Source organism: Lichenostomus cassidix, chromosome 9 (assembly GCF_008360975.1).
Source record: "Lichenostomus cassidix isolate B80296 chromosome 9, HeHo_3.0, whole genome shotgun sequence".
In the NCBI taxonomy this organism is placed as follows: Eukaryota; Metazoa; Chordata; class Aves; order Passeriformes; family Meliphagidae; genus Lichenostomus; species Lichenostomus cassidix.
The window spans coordinates 20595677-20612002 of NC_139490.1; the positions used below are offsets into that span (position 1 = coordinate 20595677).

At 42.8% G+C, this 16326-nt stretch overlaps 1 protein-coding gene across 7 annotated transcripts in view; it reads right to left on the bottom strand.

Moving 5' to 3' along the window:
• Positions 1-2906: 2906 nt before the first annotated feature.
• The window catches only part of YEATS2 (YEATS domain containing 2), a 48838-nt gene continuing 35418 nt past the window's right edge, over positions 2907-16326 (bottom strand). For 5 of the 7 annotated variants that reach the window (XM_085069761.1, XM_085069763.1, XM_085069762.1 and 2 more), the window contains 8 exons: positions 15413-15524; positions 14135-14208; positions 12991-13070; positions 11877-12078; positions 10225-10451; positions 9016-9090; positions 7526-7599; positions 2907-6484 (listed from right to left, as the gene is read on the bottom strand). In XM_085069761.1, the coding sequence (XP_084925887.1) occupies positions 6376-6484; positions 7526-7599; positions 9016-9090; positions 10225-10451; positions 11877-12078; positions 12991-13070; positions 14135-14208; positions 15413-15524 (953 nt within the window). In that variant the 3' untranslated portion in view covers positions 2907-6375. The remainder of the gene's footprint in view (positions 6485-7525; positions 7600-9015; positions 9091-10224; positions 10452-11876; positions 12079-12990; positions 13071-14134; positions 14209-15412; positions 15525-16326) is intronic. The other 2 variants (XR_014854115.1, XM_085069760.1) reach the window with 2 other exon arrangements.

The window sequence follows — 16326 nt, forward strand, 5'->3', positions numbered from 1 at the left end:
TATTGGTTCTCTCCCATATTTTTTTATTTTCTGTTGTAAAATACAACCCTCAGGTATTCAATCTTGCAGTACCATTTGTCACTGCATGTCTGTCTCACCAGCTGCATGAGCAGGACAACAGAGCACACTGGACACCAAGCAAGGTGTCGGTGATGCATCCAGAGCCATCAGCAGTCAATTCCTTACTCCTGAGGTTACCCCCAGGCACAACCACCCAGCAAGGACAGCTTCCCAGGCACACTCGAAGCTGTAGCCCAACTGCCCATCTGAAAGTGCAGCTGCAGAATCCATGATCACTTACAGGACTTTCCCCAGAACTTTTCAAATGAAAAGCAAACTATTCAGCAAGAGCAGTCCATGACCATGAAGGGGAAATGGGGGAGGGGAACCAATGACACCAATTTGCTGCATTTCCTATCGAATGCACAGATCCACTTTGATGTAGATGCCATGTTCTCAAGACCCCTTTCTGCAGTGCCCACAGTGCCCCTGTTAAGTTTCACCTCAGTTTCACTTTGCCATCTCACAGACATTGCAGGAAAAGGTGATGGCTTTGAATGTTAAAAGAGACCATAGCTCCACAGTTATTCCCAAGAATATTTCAGTCAGTAAAAGTGCTGAAGATACAACCAGCTTCCCTAGACAGTGTGACAGCACTTCCAGCTACGCCTTAAAAGACTTCCAGGACAAAGCCAAAGGCCCATAAGCTGCTGTACCATGTACATGACCAATGAACAGAAGGAAAACTGAGCAAGTACTTACCACTGTGAGGTCTAGGGTGGTGCCACTGGCTGACTATGTCTGCAACTTACCTGATTTTGTATGAAAAATGCCCGCCTCAGCCAAACTGAAAGGTATCACACCAAGTTCCTCTGAAGAAGTCAAATCTACACGAGTTGTGCAGTTTCCAGGGAGTTGCGATGCCAGGATTGCTTCCAGCACTGCTCTCACACTAGTATTTGTCTTCCCAATTGCTCTGGGCCCATGTCCAAGTCCCTCAAGGATTTTCAACTGTGAATCACACTGCAAATAAGGGTTATTTGACACATAAAGAAATGTCCTTTGAAAGGAAGGGTTTACACCTGAAACTTTAGAATTTACTACCTCTAGGGTGACACTGAATCTGCTTGTTTTGTTTAATCCTGCTGACACCTGGCCTGCTGAAGGTCATTTTGTGCCAGGGAGCAGTGAATACCTGCACTGTCACATACTCAAGTCAAGCTTTGGTGTCGGAAATTTCTCAGGACAGTTCCTGTTGTGAACTTGAAAAACTCACAAGCAGCACATTACTGATTCGCCTGCTTTCATGAACTGATCATTTCTCTCTGCATTGCACTCATTTCTTTGAGGGTGAATAATCAGATTCAAACTTATCACCTCTACCTTACTCATACCCGTGTCCTGTACCTTGGCCACTGTGGTAATGTGTGATCCTAAGGACCAACGTATTTTGTCACAAATGGATTGCCCGGTGCCATGCAGCCCAGAGAGGCTGTGTTTGTTTCCAGGCCAGGAGGCACTTCTGTGAGATTTACCACTAACATGGAATTCTGCAGCATTTCAGAGACCACGGTGCATTAGTCTGTTCACAGACACCCACGGCCCCTCCCCACAGGGCGGGGAGAACATAAAGTTTGGTAACTTCGCTTACTTTTTGCGTTCCTGTAGCTGTCGAGGGCCGGTGCCCTGCGCTGGCAGGGGCGGTGGGGTCACTGTGAGGGGAGGGAGCTGTGGGGAGTGAGGTCTGTGTGAGGGGAAGGGGAACCATGGAGGGTCGGTGTGAGGGGAGGGAGCTGTGGTGAGAGGTCTCTGTGGGGGGAAGGGGAACCATGGAGGGTCAGTGTGAGGGAGTCGCCGAGGGGAGGTCTGGGTGAGAGGAGGGAGCTGCCGGGGGTCTCTGTGAGGGGACCTCTGTGAGTGGAGGGGCTGCCCCGTGCCGGATACGGCTGGTTTAAGGCGGACAGAACCGGTTCCCGCCGGACACAGCCGGTTCCCGCCGCCCCCGAGCGGCTGAGGGCGCCGAAGCCCTTGGAGGAGCCGGGCGGGCCTGAGGGAGGGCGGAGGCAGCAGTCAGCCGTGAAGGACTGAAGACATCAGTCTGAGAAAGAGAAGTCGGAGTGAAAACGAGTCTTTTGGAGTCTGGGTTTTTGGTTTTTTTTGGTTGGTGTTGTTTTTGTTTTCTCTTTTTTTTTTTTTTTTGGTGTCTTTGCCTCTCACCATCCAGCTTTTATCTAGCAATGAGTTCAGTTTTCCCCAAGTCGAGCCTGTTTTGCCTATGACAGTAACCAGGACACACTGTCCCTGTTTTCATCTACAGCCTCCCTTGATGTGCCCAGGGCAGCGGTGGCATCCCCAGCTGTGGCAAGATTTAAAAGACATGTAGATGTGGCACTTGTGGACATGGTTAATGGTGAGCATGGCAGTGGCCCATGGAGTAACTGTTGAATTTGATGACATTAGAGGTGTTTTCCAAACTGAGTGACTCTAAGTGATCTCTTAGTGAGCGTGGTGCAGTATTCTGACCCACAAGCTTTTTCCCTTTACTATCTCTCGCCTTGTGAAGGGGAGTGAGAGCAGCTGGGTGGGCATCTGGCTGCTGGCCAACCTCAACCCACTTTGCTTTCCAGTCCTCCACACAAACCAATGACTCGCTATTTAAACAGGCTGCTCTGGAAGATGAAAGGTTGGACGAGCTCAGCTCCTGGCTTCCATTCCCTCAGCTTCCAAAACCAGGAGCTTTTTAAAACAACCAGAAAAAAGCGAAAAATTACCTTTTCCTTCAGATCAATTCCACAACTACCAATTCTTACCCAGAACTAATCATGACATTCTGAATACACAGAGTACAAAAATATCAGTGGATCTGAAGAAACTCTGAGTGACAGGTGACAGTCAAGACAATCCTAGCACAGCTAATAAAAGAATTTATTGTAAACATACGTATATTACACAATTATACAGTATAATACAGATAACATGAAGGATTTAAACACTCAGCATTACAAATAGGGGCAATATTTGTAAAGAAATCTTTAACTCTTCAGAAAGCCAGAGAAATATACCGCAACATTTCAACACACTGCACCTGTAGCATTCCACAAACACCTGAAGGGATGTGTGAAATTCCACAACCTCTAACTTATCTCCAAGCAATTCCCACAGGAACTTCTCACCACCAAATTTTTCTCCCACCCCTATTCAAAATGCAAAGAACTTGTTGCAAACATCTCCTACATCTGAAGAACTAAACAAATCTGTCATTTCTATCTGCTTTTGAAGTTTATTTTTCTTCAGCAAACTTTATATACTATTAATATAGCATCTCCTAGGAGAATCACCTGTGGTTGCTCAGAAATGTAGCAGTAGATCTCCACTACAAGAACCCCATTAAGAACGAGGGGTCTGTACCTGCCTAATTGAGGGCCAGGTTCAAGACTTTTTCTGAAAATTCCATTCCTCACAGAAAAGCAGGACACAGGCAAAAAAGCCACAATTTGCAAACAGATGCCCAAAGATGAGCTCCTGCATCCTCCAAAGCTGCTCTGGGTGTTACCAGAATCCCAGAAACAAAGCCTGCAAGAGACAGGGGCTAGAAATGCATGTGTATAGAATCAGAGAACTTGCTGAGTTGGAAGGGACCCACAAGGATCACTGAGTCCAACTCCTGGCCCTGCAGAGGACACCCCAAGTCACACCCTATGTCTGAGAGCATTGTCCAAACGCTTCTAGAACTCAGACAGATTTGGTGCTGTGGTCACTGCCCTGGGGAGCCTGTTTCAGTACCCAACCACCCTCTGGGTGAAAAACTTTTGCCTAATATTCAACCTAAACCTCCTCTAACTCAGCTTCATGCCATTCCCTCAGGTCCTGTCACTGGTCACGAGAGTGAGGAGATGTGTACCTGCCCCTTGGGAGGATGGTGAAGACCACAATGAGGTCTCCCCTCCATCTCCTCCAGGCTGAATAGACCAAGTGACCTCAGCTGCTCCTCATATGGCTTCCCCCCCCAGACCTTTCCCCATCCCTGTGGCCCTTCTTTGGATGCTCTCCAACAGCTTAATGTCTTTTTTATATTGTGGCATCCAAAACTGCATAGAGTACTTGAGTCATTGCAGATCATAGCACGACTGAGTTTGCCCAAAAGGCTGTTCCCACAGAACCTGCAGGTTTGTCGTGATAGTGACAGGGACCTTGAAAATGCCCTGTAAAAGCTGTGTACAGGGGTGCCTGAAAGCAGTGCAGACCCCGAGGCCTACCAAGCATGGGGCCTGCAGTTCCCCAGCTACCTGGATTCCTCCCAACTCAACACTGAGCTGAAACATAATCACTGCTGCTCAACTCAGTCACACTGACCTCCACTGATAAAGTAATGTCAGGGCTAAGCTGTGCCCTTTCCTTTCACAGGCAATCCTGCACTCAGCTCACCCGATCAAGCCAGGATTAGCTTTTGAATCCAGAGCATCTGTAATGTCCTTCCTAGGGGGCATTTAAGTCCTTCTCTGAATGCTGTTTGGATTTCATCCATTGGTCCCATTTCCTAGATTCAGGGGTCAGGTTCTGCCACTCATATTCAACAGAACTGTAGCTCCCTGTTAGCTGTGATGAACTGAGAGGGGCTTTCCTGCAGACCCTAGTTTTATTTAAGGTGGAGAAGACAGGCAGCATCTCATCTGAGGCACACAATGCTTTCTTCAGTTTAACAACTGCATCAAACTTATGCTACTCTCCCAGTCTGAAACCACCCTCTAATTGAAGCATTTTTCACAGTTCCTGCACACTACTGTAGTTACCATCGCCTGTCTTCTAGCCCCAAAAAAGCACCAAAAGATAACATTCTGCTCCTACCCCAGGCCACGAAAGATAACTGTAGTTTAATGTTTATAAAAGGCTTTGTATTGTCAAAGCACGGCACCAACAAGAGCGAGGCCTCAGTACACCCCTGTGAGGTAGGTATCCTGCTCCCCATGTTCAGAGATGGGGAAACTGAGGCACAGAGTGATTAAATCAAAGGCCATGCAGCAGATCAGAGACCCAGCTGAGATCAGCGCACTGGAGGTTCTGGCTGTTTGGCCCATGCTCCACCCACAACAGCACTGCCAGGCAAAACAAGCATGCTGAAAGCATGACAGTCCCACAGGAGTCCCACCAACTTCACAATGGCTTATTCACACTACCAGCAAGCACCCATGGGGCAGGACAAAGGGGTGGTGGATGTGGGGTGGTCAGGATGTTGTCAACGAAGCTTTCTTCAGCAAGGTGTAGATAGCCAGGCAGCAGACATGTCTCCCTCACCAGTGGTGTTCCTGAGACAGGTAAGTGCTGGGGTTAGTAGCAGTAATAGAACTTCTTCCTGCAGTCGACATCAGAGGATCTCCCCAAAAGCAGCAAATCTCTGATTTTTTGATCCTACCAGGCCTCTCTGTGTTGAACAGAACTTAAGTCAAAGCAGTGCTGCTCCCCCAGCACTTCACAGTTTAAGCTGATAATTGGTGAACACTGCTAAAACATTAAGACTTGTACAACACAGCTGACCATCTGCCCTCCAGCACTCTCCAAACCTCCTGGCAGCCTGGGGAAGCACTTGCTGAGCAAGTGAAGCATTTTAGCCAGCCCAAGCCCACAAACCCTGAACACTGTCCTAGTTCCTCTCCTTTCCCATGCAGGACAAGTGGTCAGTCAAATCTTACTAAGCCTGATTATGGTTTGTACATCTTGCTTGAGGATGTGCCGGTCCCCCCTTTCCAAGGTGACTAAGAAAGGTGGTGGCACCTGACACCTCCTCTAGAGAGGCAAGGAATTTGGTTAGGTGACACTTAGCTGAGTAAGCTACTGACAAGCCAACCCAGCTGTATGCTCAGTCACATACATCATGCTCAGGCAACAATGGCCAAATCAGCCTTCTGCTCGCAATCCACCCATCTACTCAAATGGCCCACGTTTAAAAGCTGCCTTTGACTTTTCTCTTATTCAGAGTGTGAAAGCAAGTGCCCTGCTCGCTGCATGGGGAAACCAGCTTACATATAGACTGCATCAAAAACCATAATTTCTCATCTTAAAAACCAGTTCAATCTCACCAGCAGAGCTGTCTCAGAGGGACCAGGCCTGTGGAGTCTCTCACAGCTAGCAACTTGATGCAAACTGACAATGTTTGTTCAGCCACTGAACATACACTTACCAAGTAAACACTGACATTTAACAACTTGATTTGGAACAGAGCATCATTTTGTTGCATTAAGGTGCATCTTTAATTGGAGGTAACAATCTAGTAGCCCAATGTTATAAATGTATGTAATAGCGTCCTACAGAAATACTGGATTTGTCAACCCAACTTCAGTCATAAATCCACCTTTCCTGTAGCATCTTCTCTGCTCTATTTCATTGCTCCTCATTTAGTATCTTCATATGTTTGTTTGTGAGGAAGTCAAGAAAAGGAATATTACAGATGGCTTTGTGAATATTCATCACTGTGATCTCTCTTGGAGTCCTGCAGGGAATGCATCAGAGATGCTATTATAATACACAAAAAACCACATGTCCATAAAGCAGCAAGTCAATAAATATACCAGTGGGGGAGGGAGGGAAAAAGGAAAAATAACAATCAAAACAAAGAAAAGGATATAAGAGCAGGTGTTAGAGCAATGCAGGGAAAGCATTAAAATATCACAGCATAAAAAAAGCCACTCAAATGACTAGGGGAAACCTCTTGAGCATTGGGACAGGAAAATGAAATACTAAAGTATGAATTCTTGAACTTGTATAGCACAATTGTTGTATATGTGTTTCTATATACAACATCTATACATACTTTTTTATAAATTATGTAAATATTTATATATTGCATACAAGTGAATATTTAAACTGAGTGTTTTCTCATAGTGTTTGGGTTTTTTAAAATAAATTTAAGTTATCCCAAATCATGCTGCTGAACAGAAATAAAAATGTGGCCTAATCATTAGCTATTTAAAAAGAATTCTTTACTGTTGAGGGTGGTGAGGCACTGGACCTGTTGCCCCGAGATGCTGTGGCTGCCCCATCCCTGGAAGTGTTTAAGGCCAGGTTGGACATGGCTTGGAGTACCCTGGGATAGTGGAGGGCATCCCTGATATTTAAGGTCCCTTCCAATCCAAATCATTTTATGATTCTATAAAAACCACTTGGCATCTGAGGCAGAAAAGTGTGTATCAGTAAAATAAAGAGATTATTTAGGTTAAGTTCTGGCAGGTCATGGCTAAGTTATCTATACACTAACCTGAGATGGACAAGAGTGAGCAGGTCCTTCCAGTGTGGCTCTGTGGCAACACCAGAGAATCTTGCCTTGGTTTTTTAATGTTTCTGCTCCCATCCTTTGCCACCAGGGAGCCACAAAATGACAAACCCCCTTTTAAGGCTTGGGCCTTCCCAGAGTATAGTCCATAAATCCCCTCACTCTCATGGTCTGAGCCACACACAGCCTGACTAAATTCCTGAAGCCATTCAAGCCCTTAGTGCCAGTGCAAGTGGCCGCAGAGGAGCCCCAATGCTGTACCTGTTGTGAGGAGCTGTCTGGTATGCCACAGCGAGCGCTTGCCGTAGGATATCACTCATCAGCTGTTCAGTGGCCTGAGACAGGAGACAGCATTAGGAGACAAGAGGATAAAAAGAGCAAAAGAACTTGCTATTTGCTCAAGTATCAGTGTAAGAGCAGCTGAAATTTTGGCTCTCTTCATTCCTCAATCCATCAGCATGGGGCAGTTCAAGATGCCTGAGTGAGTTTTATTATTTAAGACTTGAGTTTATTTAACAGAAAGAGACCCAGAGATGCACAGAGCTCAGGTTGCAACTGCCCAGGCTGGTTTCCCTCCAGACCTGCAGAGTGGTACATGCCCAGCGATCCATGTACCCATCCAGGTACATGGATCTAACGTTCCAGAGCCTGTACTTCAAAGAGCATTTCAGGACCCTTCCTCTCACACACCAGAGCTGGTTTTGTACATGGCAGACTGCAGCTATTCTCCTGGGAGCTAGTAGATGCATCCCAGCCCACTCCCTGGGGTCACTAGGCTTGTGTCAAGATACCCGCTTAGAAACCTCCCAGCCTGGGCAGCCACATGCCCAATACTTGGCTTAACCAAGGCTCAGTCAAGAGCTAATTAAGGTTCTTGGCTTTCTGTGCTGTATCAAGACCAGAGGAGAGGTTTCTGGAACATTCAGTGAAGAAAGCTGGCATAACTCTGCAATTATAATGGAGCAACCTGATGGCTACAATCTGTATCCACAAATGGATGTGTCTGTATCAGAGTTCAACTGTGGTAAGTAACAAGAAGCACAGCACAGGCATGCACACAAGGGCATGTACCACCTGGAATCAATTAGCTTTCATAAAACTCATCTTCTGATAAGCTGCAGTCTGTATAAACAAACCCAAAAATCATCTTTGGCATGAAATACACCAGAGTGCTGCTAGAAATAAACTGTGTTCGCATTCTGTCCAAAACCAAGAACTCCAGATCCCCACTGTTCACATTTTGGCACAAAACCATTTCTCTGTTTTTCCAAAAGCGAATATGATAGAGAAATAGTTTCTCACACAAGGCAGAATTGTTACTGTCTGCAGGAATTCAGTAGTCTCCCATCAGAGACTACCTGGGCAAGGCAACTGAGCAGTATTTAGGAAAATATAGCTACTCTTGTATAAAATAATCAAGTCTTACACAATCTGAAAGATTCCCTTCCCCAATTCTGATGGGAAGAACAAAGCAAGGGGTATTTTCAAAATTACACAATGAGTCAGTATCTTAGTGGTGGTGAGAATTTGCAAATCACTTTTCTGTGTCCAAGCCAAGAAATTGGTTAGAAAACTGAAAACCCACATAGAAGTATACAACTCTCTTTGGGCAGCAATGTATCTATCTATTCATGCACAAAGACAGACTTTGATTTAATAAATGCATGTTAATAAATATATTCAATATTTTTTTTCTAATTGCTGAATTCATACAGTTACAGACAAGCCCTTCCTGTGACGTAATTTCTTACCTTTAAAATCATATCTTCTATTACTGATGCATAAACATTCTTTTGTACCTCAGCAGGTTGAAAAGAAATCCCTATCTATAAAATACAAGAGAGAAAAAAATTTAATGTATCAAATAACACAATGCACATTGTACTACAATTTGATAAGATGAACAGAACCTGTATTACAAAGGGTAGTTAAAAGACAAGCAAGTACACACTACAGAACTTTCAAGCAGTATAATCTCAGGCCTAATTAAAAAAAAATCTGGGTAAAATTAGCACAGCCTATAGAAATGCCCCTGAAAGTCATAAGAAACAAAAGCAGGTGTTAATTTTTGTTTCAAAAAGTCCACATAAAAGCAAGGCTGCATTGGGTAGCTTCCATTCTCAATCAAAAGATACATTTTAAAACTGTACGTATCTTCAATCCATCTACTCATCCTCTTTCCTGCACCCAACTATGGCCACTGAAACCACTTTAAACAGTGCTCCTGGCATAGAAGTTCCACATCAAAAGAGTACTTCATCCCTCAGTTCCACTCATTGTGCCTGTGCCTTTGTTACCTGTGTAGCAACAGACCAGATACACTGCAGAACCAAAGTTTTGTCCCTTGGTGTCAGCAGGTGAGGTGGGGATAGAGATCTTTTCTTTCTCCAACAATTGCTCCATGCAAACCTCTCCTGCTGCTCCTGTCTCCACTGGTACAATGGCAAGCATTCCTTCCTAAAAACCAAGTCAGCCTCCTCTCTCTCCCCTGCGGCTTTTACAGAAGACCTCCTTCTCTAAACTGAATAGGAGGAAGAAATCCAAGCAGTAGAGACGTTTGCTAAGCTTTACCACAACCCTTTCTCAGGAGCTGCTATTACACAGCATTGGTCCCAGCAACAAGTCCACATCTTGCACATGATGGGACAGGAAGAATTCAGTGCTAGTTCTCCTCATCCCTCATTTATCCTTGCCTTTAGCTTTTCAAGATGATTCTTCTGTACTAAGCCCTGCAAAAAAGCTACTCTGAAATGAGCTCCCAGCTGGCACTCTTCCCTTTCCCTGCCAGAACTGGCAGCTGAGTGTCATGAGTCAGAAGGTCCAATTTTTCCAGGCATTTATAAAAATATTTCATTAAAATATCCCAAGGCCTGTATATATTAAAGAAATGCAACTAAATAAATGCAAGACCACAACTAGCTTAACAACAGTTCTAATTAGCTTTATGATTCACTTATTACCTTCTCAGCAGTGTCCCTCACAAACTCTGATGCAGGCAAGGAAGCCATGTAGAACTTCATCTCTTCTTGTTTCTCCTCCTGTTCTTTTTTAATGTTTATTTTTAATGGCTCGCTAAAGTTGAGAATATCTACTTCCTCCTCGTGTTCTGGTTCTTGTTTCAGAAATTGCTGTAGTTCCTCTAGTTTTCGGCACAGCTCCTCACCACTGCTGTAAGATGAAGGGCATTCTGAAATAGAAGCAATCAATTAAACACATGATAGGTTATGGAAAGCTGTTTATAAACAGATGCACACTCAAAAGATGGTAAGAAATTAAGGTAATTGCAAGTTATTTTTGTAGTGCCTACCAAATATAAGGATGAACAGAAATGCAAACAGTCATTGAGAGCCTTCTAATTATATATTCATGACACTCATGGTTCTCTCCCACATCTGCTCCTACACCAATCAAGAAGGCTGCATTTCATACAAAACCAGGCAAATGTCAGTCTCCCAGATATTCTCACAGAAGCTTTTTAAGCATTTTGGCAACTGGCAAACCAGTCTGATGCTCTTCAACTTGCTTGGAGAAGAAGAGCTTTTACTATGTAAGGCACCATGTAATGTTAAATCATCTTTTACATTGTGACAAGCATTATCATGGTTCTTAAGAAAAAAATCAGAAGACAGGTTCACAGAGGAATGGCAGAAGGGTAACCTCTTCTCTGCATGATCAACACAAGCCAGTAAAACCCTCAGTGTAAAGCTATGTATGTAGAAACAGATTCTACTCTTCAAAGACAGACACAAATCTAGTGTGATAGATTTAGATAAAAATACTGTAAGGTGGATGTAGGCTTCCTTTCCACCTTCAACAACTGCAATGCGGGGCCAGACTTCACAACATATAATCAATTCCATACACTTCTGTGAAATACCTTAAATCTCTGTATGATCAAGAACAGAAAAACATTCACCTTGGGGAAAGGGATTATCTAAAGGTGAAACAAGAGAGCTTAACTGTGAAGAATGGATGAAATTAAAGATGTGATTTTAATACATACTAAAATGAACTGTGGGGATCCTAGAGCTATGCTAGTGGAATAATGTAGCAGCTGCAATACAAAGTGTGAAGCTTCACACAAGCCAATTCATCTCACTTTTGGAGGTAAATTAACCACCAGTGAGCTTCACACTGCCACTACCAGGTTTGGGTTGGTTTTTTTTTTGTTTTGTACCTGAACTCATTCATATTGTTTGCATGGTAAGTCTTAACAGAGGCTAAGCCTACCCAAGGGCAAAAATGTCATTACTCCCTAAGCTTACTTCGCGTATCCACTTATAATTACATTGTGGAGCATTCTAAGAACCATCTTTCATGAGATTTATCTACACTGAGCCTCCAAGGGCCCCAAAGCACAATAAAAACCAAGACAAGAGCCAGAAAAACATCAGGACTGAAAGGGACAAGCGACAGCCCCACTTGTGGGCCTGCCCTTACAATCTCCAGCTTTTGATATTCCAGAATGAATTAAGGTAAAACAAAGAAAGTTAGAATCCCCTTTTCCAGATGTGTATGCACACAGTCTCAAGGCATTTAATAAAAACTGCCACAAAGCATTTAAGAACAGTGTCTTTCGGCAGAAAGGAGCCTCCTGTCCCTCCCCACTCACCTGGCTCACTGTCTATCTGTGTCAGCACATCCTCAATGGAGTCCTCATCGTTGTGCAAGGTCTCAGGGTCAGGGGGAGTGTAGCCATGGCACCGACACCAGTGCACCACGTGCTTTGTTTTCAGGGGGGTGATATTGTGAAACCTGGGATGCTTCTCTATGATTTCTTGCAGGATCTTTCTCACTGTCATTGCTCGTTGCCACTGTGACCAACCAAAGTGAAAGCTCATTACACTGCCTAGAACATTTATGGTTAGTTTACAGCCCAGAACCATAATCCACATTGCAAGGGAAACAGAAAAGGAACATTATTTTCTCAGAAGCCAGAATAAGTCCTGACATGTCATTTAAACTTTGCTTTATCATCCAAAACAAATCTCAAGAAAAGGGATACACATTTACAGGGGCCTAGACACATTTGTCTTGATTTGAAATCCCAAGTAACACCAAAGTGCAATAAATACATAGACACAGTGCAAGAAATCCACTAGAGTAAAATATGCTTAAAATCTGCTTAAACTCTTTGATCATTTAAGCTGGCAACAGCAGGAGATCTAATTCAGTGTTAACATCTTCCCTGTAAAACTCCATGGCAAGATGGCAAGTTATGAAGAAACAGAGGGAAACCACAATACAAAAGGTCCAGGTTATTCGAAGCATTTATCTTTGGTGAACTGACAATCTACTTCAGGACAAGCACTGCTTATGTCAGATCCCTCAATTCTTGTCCTACAGAAAGCAGGCACAATCCCATAAAAAGACAGATAAAGTATGTTGGGTAAAATTTCCTTGACTGTGATATGCCACAGACCAGTGATGAGGATAAAGTACTACCAGTCTGAAAAAATTTAGAATTTTAAAATGCTTCAAAAACCATCTTACTATAAATAAACTGAAAAATGACCTTCAGCATCCTTTCTGCTTGAGAAAGCCTCTGAACAATACACTGGATCACTGAACACAAGACAGTGCATCTTGCAGGAAGGAATAGTGCCATTTAAAATAACACACTTATTCAGAAAACAAATCAGACAACAACAAGGAAGCTTCTATAATTCAGAAATCCTTCTTGTGCTCCTAGTGACTGCTTATGAAACATAGGAGGAGAGAATTACCTCAGCTGCCCTCCTCTTCCCAATGTTCCAGCTGTAATACTGTTCCACTGAACTGGCACAAAAAGAGCTTATATCCTCACCTAAAAAACACAAAACCAAAAACTCTATTAAATTTTCAGTATGTGAAGTAAGATGAATTCTAAGTTTGATGTTATTCAGCAAAGAGGAAGAGGGAAATGCATTTCATGCTTACAGGATCAATGACTGCAATCAACTAATCAATGAACTAACTCTTACAAATGCTGTGCTCTCTCCAAGAGAGACTGACTGTGGTTTTTAGATGTAAAACCAGCCTCCCTCTTGGTCATATACACAGACATCTGTAGCTGTGGGCTGGTTTCAGCCTGTTTTTCCCTCCAAAACTCTACATGTAGACCTGTAAGTCTGCCTAATTAGTGAAAGTCTCTTCCTTTGGAAAACTGGACTTTTTTTTCCCAAACAAATTACAACATAAAAATGAAACAACAGTGAAAAGGTTTCCTGGCAAAAGCATGAGAGCTGCATGTGATGAAAGCTTTACTATGCCTCTCACTCCTACTTTGCTGCCTCTCTTTGAGAGGATCTGCCCTACCCAGTCTCCAGCACCACTCGTTAGAAGTGCATTAGTTATAAGACAAAGCTGATACATTTTCAGTCATGTACATGAATAAGAGGAATGAAATTATACAGCACCACACAAAATTAAAATGTTTCTCTGCAAACTATGGCTTTTGTTTAAAAAAGAAGGCAAAAACCCCAATAACAAACACATTTCAGTGTTGAGCTATGTTACTGTATTTTCCAACTCTCTGAAACCTAGTCCTGAATTTAAAAAATGAAAAAAAGAAAAGAGAAAAGCACATCCATTAAGGACAAACCAGAAAAAAGAAGACCTACTTGCAGCCATTACATGAAGAAATACAATCTATTTCCAACAAAAAAAAAAAAAAAGCCAAATGAAAGATTTTAACTGCTAGCAACATATTTGACTTTACTGGAAGAACCTAATTCTAAGCATCTTTAGAATAACCCCTGGAGTACACTCTCTAGCAGAATGGCTTTCATTTCATTCCACCTTTTAATAATTTCTGCAGCTATGGAGTATGCCAGGCATTTTGTTGATAAACTGACAATACACAGCAAAGCCTTTTCATTTATTGCTTACTTTTTTCAGCAATTAATGGAACCTTCTTCACTATTGCTGTTAAAAGCTGCTGGATGTTCTCCAAATATTCTATGCTGCAAGGGATAAAAAATATCACAATGAAGACAGCTGTTGGAAGCAATGAATCAGATGCAAAAGGTTTCAAAATCACTGCATGATTTAAAGTCTTTAGTACCAAGGCATTACAAAGCAGCATGAGGATAAACTGTTATATCCCAATCCAGAGAAGGTATTTCAAACAGCCCTGCCTCTCACCAAAGTGTCCACATCTGAAGCTGCATTTGTCAGGCTGAAGGAACTGAAGACAGGCTTGGAGAAAATCCCTGCATTATCTCACAAGCTGCAACACTACTTTGGGGGATAACTAGTGCAGGCTGTCCCAGTAGGAAACAAGGGATACTGCATGGGAAACTTTGTATTTATGGGATTTTACTTAACCAGCCATAGTCTATTTAACTGTCAGGAAGTGTATATTGCAATAGTTATCTTATAACTAAGATAATTTTCAGTGTGTAGTGACTGAAGATTAATTCCTGTCTCTTACACATACTCGCCATCAGGGTAGTGTCTGCAGGGGTATGCTGAGATAACAAAACTTTTCAAAACAGAGACAGAAAAGCTGGAGCAATCAAAAGCAGAAGAGACATCCTACACACTGCAAGAAATACACAGAGAAAATTCTGCAGTCTGAATTCTGGTGAAAAAACATTAACAAGTACTTTCAAAAGCATCACAAACAAGGCACTGGATTTCACAGTATCCACTGATCAAATACTCATTCTTATTTGATTCTAATTCTGAAGCAAAGCAGCCCTCATACTAAGTAATAACAGAAGTATATGAGCTTAACAAGACTTGAGAGGCCAGAAGGTGGACAATTCTACTTATTTCAGATGTCCCTTTTCAGACCTCCATTTCACTGGGCAGTGTGACCTGACTAAGGACACGCAATGGCAATGGGATTTACACAAGCAGAGGATGATAAGGAGCTTTTAGCAGCTTGTGATTTTAACAAAGCCCAAAACAACAGCAGATCTTCAAATAATTTTTCCCCTTTCGTGAGCCCTGCATACAAATCCATTCACAAAGAAATACTGCAACATTGTCTGAAACAAATGCTACCCAACAGGATTAGTACAGATACAGCAGTGTACAGTACAGAAGATTTTATAATGTATTCCTAGGTCAAAGTAACACTACTGCATGTATCCCTATAACCATCTCCATTCCCCCAGTATTTTAAAGATAAGAAGTCCTTATAGAGAAATGAACAATTACTTGATAACATAATTCCCAAGTTCAGAGCTCTCTTCTGTTTTAACTGCTGCTTGGCCTTCTTGGGTACCCACAGAACTGCAGTTTTGTCCTGTTGAATCAGGCTCCATCTTAACTTCAAAGAAACAGAACACATTTTAAGACAAAAAGTACAGTCAGCTTGATAAAAGTACCAATCTTGTGAGACTCCAGTAAAACTTAACATCTTACATAACATCCCTTCATTTATTGTTTGCATTCTCATTGCTAAGCATGAACAAATTTGACCTTCAATTCTGCTGAAATAGAGCTACCAGAACACGTTCCCCCCACAAATCTCCACATGCTCACATTTCATCCTTGTCAGAAAACCTGCATAATCAATTGCTGCCGTTTTGCATATGACTGCCTGATCTAAACTGAACTGCCTGGCCAATCTGCAAATGAAGTTGGATAAAAAGCTACCAAGTTTTAACAAGACGTGACATTTCAAAGTTACAACTTTTTTGAAGACATCAGTGATTCTGACATCTGAACCTTCTCACATCTAGGACAGAACTCTGGTGAGACAGAAGCAGTGAGAGACGTGCTGAACCCAAATAACTAGGCAGTCTGGTCACACAGCTGGGATGGAGAGAGACATGACACTTCTGCACGATCTAGATTTCAGGTGTGTCAGCTCTGCCCCATGCTTTATTCTGGGAAGTACGGTATGTACCTCTTTCCCCTCTGTGTGCACAGGGATGTGCTGTCTACATCTAGTAGTGCTGCTAGAAAGCAACCTCCAGTACACTTGCCTGAGAACAGCAGTATCTGTGGTTGAATACTTGCTAACTCTATGCAGTTCTGCAAATACAGATTGAAACAATGAGTGTTTAAAGTACTCCTTGTAGCTCTCTAGAACATCCTCAGTTTTCTCCATACTCATCTACGCTGTG